This window comes from Arachis hypogaea, chromosome 19 (genome assembly GCF_003086295.3).
Source record: "Arachis hypogaea cultivar Tifrunner chromosome 19, arahy.Tifrunner.gnm2.J5K5, whole genome shotgun sequence".
NCBI classification, from domain to species: Eukaryota; Viridiplantae; Streptophyta; class Magnoliopsida; order Fabales; family Fabaceae; genus Arachis; species Arachis hypogaea.
Window position 1 is genome coordinate 151,177,589 of NC_092054.1, and position 3,453 is coordinate 151,181,041.

The 3,453-nt window shown below is 37.7% G+C and overlaps 1 protein-coding gene across 1 annotated transcript; it reads right to left on the bottom strand.

Moving 5' to 3' along the window:
• Nucleotides 1–830: 830 nt before the first annotated feature.
• On the bottom strand, nt 831–3,241 carry LOC112775792 (uncharacterized). The gene is made up of 2 exons (XM_025819639.3): nt 1,840–3,241; nt 831–1,275 (listed from the first exon to the last, which is right to left on the bottom strand). Exon 1 carries the CDS (start codon nt 3,113–3,115, stop codon nt 1,862–1,864), a length of 1,254 nt encoding a protein of 417 aa, XP_025675424.1. The 5' UTR covers nt 3,116–3,241; the 3' UTR covers nt 831–1,275; nt 1,840–1,861.
• Nucleotides 3,242–3,453: the final 212 nt, after the last annotated feature.

The window sequence follows — 3,453 nt, forward strand, 5'->3', positions numbered from 1 at the left end:
GGATAAATATGAAAAATAAATATTGACCATAGGTTGATAAGCAAAATTTAAAGAGAGGAATAAAATTGAATTAATTAAAATAATAAAATTTAGGGATATTTTTTTAAATTTTTAAATTTTATGGAAAATATATTTATTTTTATATTTTTATTAAAAAAAGAAAATTAGTTTTGGAACAAAAATATCAAATTTATAATCTATTTTTTTAATTTTTATTTTTAGGTGAAAAATAAAATTGGTTATAGACTTTTTGAAACTTTTTCTTAAAAAAATAAAAATAAACAGGTTAAATAAAATCAAACAATGAATTTTTTTTCGAATTAAAGAGAAACTCATTTATTTTTTTTATTTTGCAGGTCTAATTTTAGAATAAAACATCTCTCCATTTATGACAATCCGACGGGTGTAATTTATTTTGACGGCCTTAGACAAAATAATGTTGTGGTGAAAAGAAAATATTGATAAAGAGCTAATTACTTTTTTTAATAAAAAATAAAAAAATTTATCATCATGTACTATCCACATATTTTTTGTTACCTTAAAACAATAATCTTCACTTATTACATGCCTTGAACGTACTTATTTTTCTTTCTTTATACAGGATAATAACGATCTAATTGTTAACCTTCTTGTCAGGCATATGATTCCATATAATGAAATTATTTGACACAAAAACAAGATCTATTAAAGACAAATAAATGGTCATATACTTTATAAAACTCTTTGAAAATTTTAAATGGATGTTTTTTTAATTTTCTTTTGTGCACAGTATTTTGTTTTTACGGCAAAAGAACCGGAGGAACATATTTTGGCATTTTGGGAGACGAAGATGGGAGAATAGATTTTATTTAATTTTGACATATAATTAGTTTTACAACCCCCTGCAAAATGCAGCAGAGGTTGAAAACTACAATGCATGCATTTGTCCTATTGAGTAACAGGAAAGCGTGCATGGACCATCACACATCATCCATAATTTTATATATATAAGCAGCAGTGCTTTACAACTGTCAAAATAGAAAATACAAAGCATAATTCGTAAATTAAACAAAAGCATAGAAAATGACTTGAACCAATCCTATGATAGAAACATATAATAAAACTAACGCCTTATATTATTGTTATTATTATGCAAGCCCAAACGCGGAAACTTTGCTTCCATTGCAATTGCATAATAATCTTCTTCTCTTCTTGTGTGTTCTTCATTCATTCCTCTTCAATCCCCATCTATCGCTTTCTTTATTTTCACATATTTATATATTCTCTCCTCATACCCTACAACAAAAATTTAAAGAAAAAAAAAACCAGTAGACCCGGCCGTATCATTGTTAGCATGTCAAGTCCATGTCATCATAACCAAACCTAAATGAGAAAAAATGTTCCTATTTTGTTTTTTTATGCAGACTTTATTATACATAGAGAATATCTTGAACTAGCTAGACAAAAACTCATGTTTTGAAAAAGTAGTGATATATCTTGGACTAACTAGCTAGACTTTATATGTTATGATTGTATTATGAAAAGATTAGGTTACCAGCAATATTTTTGAATAATGTATGAACAATGTAAATTAATTTTAAATTTAATTAATAACATTAAATTAAGATATAGTATATTTTTATTTGATCGGTAGTTGTTCATGTTGTTTAAGATAGTCATTATTTATCTAGCACTACTCTTATATTATTGTACTAATAACGAACGCATTTTTACGTAGAGATAAATATAGTTAGAGTGAATTATGTAGTTGTTGACGATATTAAATAGGTACCGTTATCGCATGAAGAATAAAATTATCTAAAAAATAAGAGATGATAAGAAAGAAAGAAAGAAACTTACCAAGAGTGCTAAACTAAGTTATCTAATAGTGGTAAGGAGGGGGAGGAGATGCATAAACGTAGTGTGGTGGTGGTGGTGGAGACTGATACTTGTATGGCGGTGGTGGAGGAGATGAGTACTTGTAAGGCTTCTTGTAGGGCGGTGGAGGAGAGTGGTAAACCGGGTGAGGAATGTAGGGAGCAGGGTGAACCGGTGGAGGTGGAGACGGGTACTTATAAGGCGGTGGAGGAGAGTGGTAAACTGGGTGAGGAATGTAAGGAGCAGGGTGAACAGGTGGTGGTGGAGATGGGTACTTATAAGGTGGGTGGGGGAGGGGGTGTGGGTGAGGGTGGGGGAGGGGGTGAGGGTGTGGGTGAGGGTGAGGGTGTGGGTGTGGGTGAGGGTGAGGGTAATGCACTGGTGGTGGTGGAGATGAGTACTTGTAGGGGGGTTTAGGGTGGTGGTGGTGCACTGGAGGTGGAGGAGATGGGTACTTGTAGGGTGGTGGAGGAGAGTGGTAAACTGGTTTAGGGTGAGGGTGGGGGAGGGGGTGAGGGTGAGGGTGAGGGTGAGGGTAGTGATGGTGCACTGGTGGTGGTGGTGGAGAGTGGTAGTAGTAAGGCTTCTTAGGAGGTGGAGGAGAGTGATACGCTGGGTGAGGGTGTACGTGGTGGACCGGAGGTGGAGGAGATGGGTACGTGTAAGGCTTCTTTGGTGGTGGCGGAGAGTGGTACACTGGGTGAGGATGAGGGTGTGGATATGGGTGTGGGTGTGGATGAGGATGAGGATGAGGGTGTGGGTGAGGGGGGTAAATGTGAACCGGTGGTGGTGGTGGTGGTGATGAGTACTTGTAGGGTTTCTTTGGTGGTGGTGGAGGAGATGAGTAATGGTATGGCGGCGGCGGTGGTGATGAGTAATGGTAAGGCTTCTTTGGTGGTGGAGGTGGAGAATGGTAGTAGTAAGGCTTCTTAGGTGGTGGAGGAGGAGAATGGTAGTAATATGGTGGTGGTGGTGAAGACACCGGCGGAGGTGGAGAATGGTAGTAGTAGGGTGGTGGAGGTGAAGACACCGGTGGTGGTGGAGAATGATAGTAGTAAGGCTTCTTAGGGGGTGGTGGTGGAGAGTGATAGTAGTAAGGTGCCTTCTTAGGCGGCGGAGGAGGGGAGGAGTAATGGTACGGCGGAGACTTGGGTGGTGGGGGTGATGAGTAGAGGTAGTTATCAGCGGAGATTTGCAAGCTTAGAGAAGAAAGCATTGCCAATGCAAGGATGAGAGAAGAGGCCATTAGGGACCTCATTGTTTTTCTCACTTCCAAAGTGGGTAAGCTTTGCTTTTGCTCTTTCTCAACCCAATGCCACTCCCTTTATATAGATTGCTTTTCTTTACCCCCCTTAACATCTACTTTATATTTTTTCACCATTAACATTCACCTTTAAACTCAAACTATTAACTATTAAATAACCATTGTCCTATGTGCTTTGTTTTCAACAAAACAAATTATTACTTATTGTTTTCTCCGGGGACCCAATTTGACTCAAGCCGCGCGCGGGCTTCGTTTTAATCATGGACCCTCCAACCTAATTAAGTACCTAATAACTACGGATGTAATCGGCTCGGTTCAGGTTGGTTTTGGAC

What these genes read in the sequence shown, in the direction of transcription:
- LOC112775792 (XM_025819639.3), bottom strand. Translation starts at nt 3,115, where the DNA reads ATGAGGTCCCTAATGGCCTCTTCTCTCATCCTTGCATTGGCAATGCTT.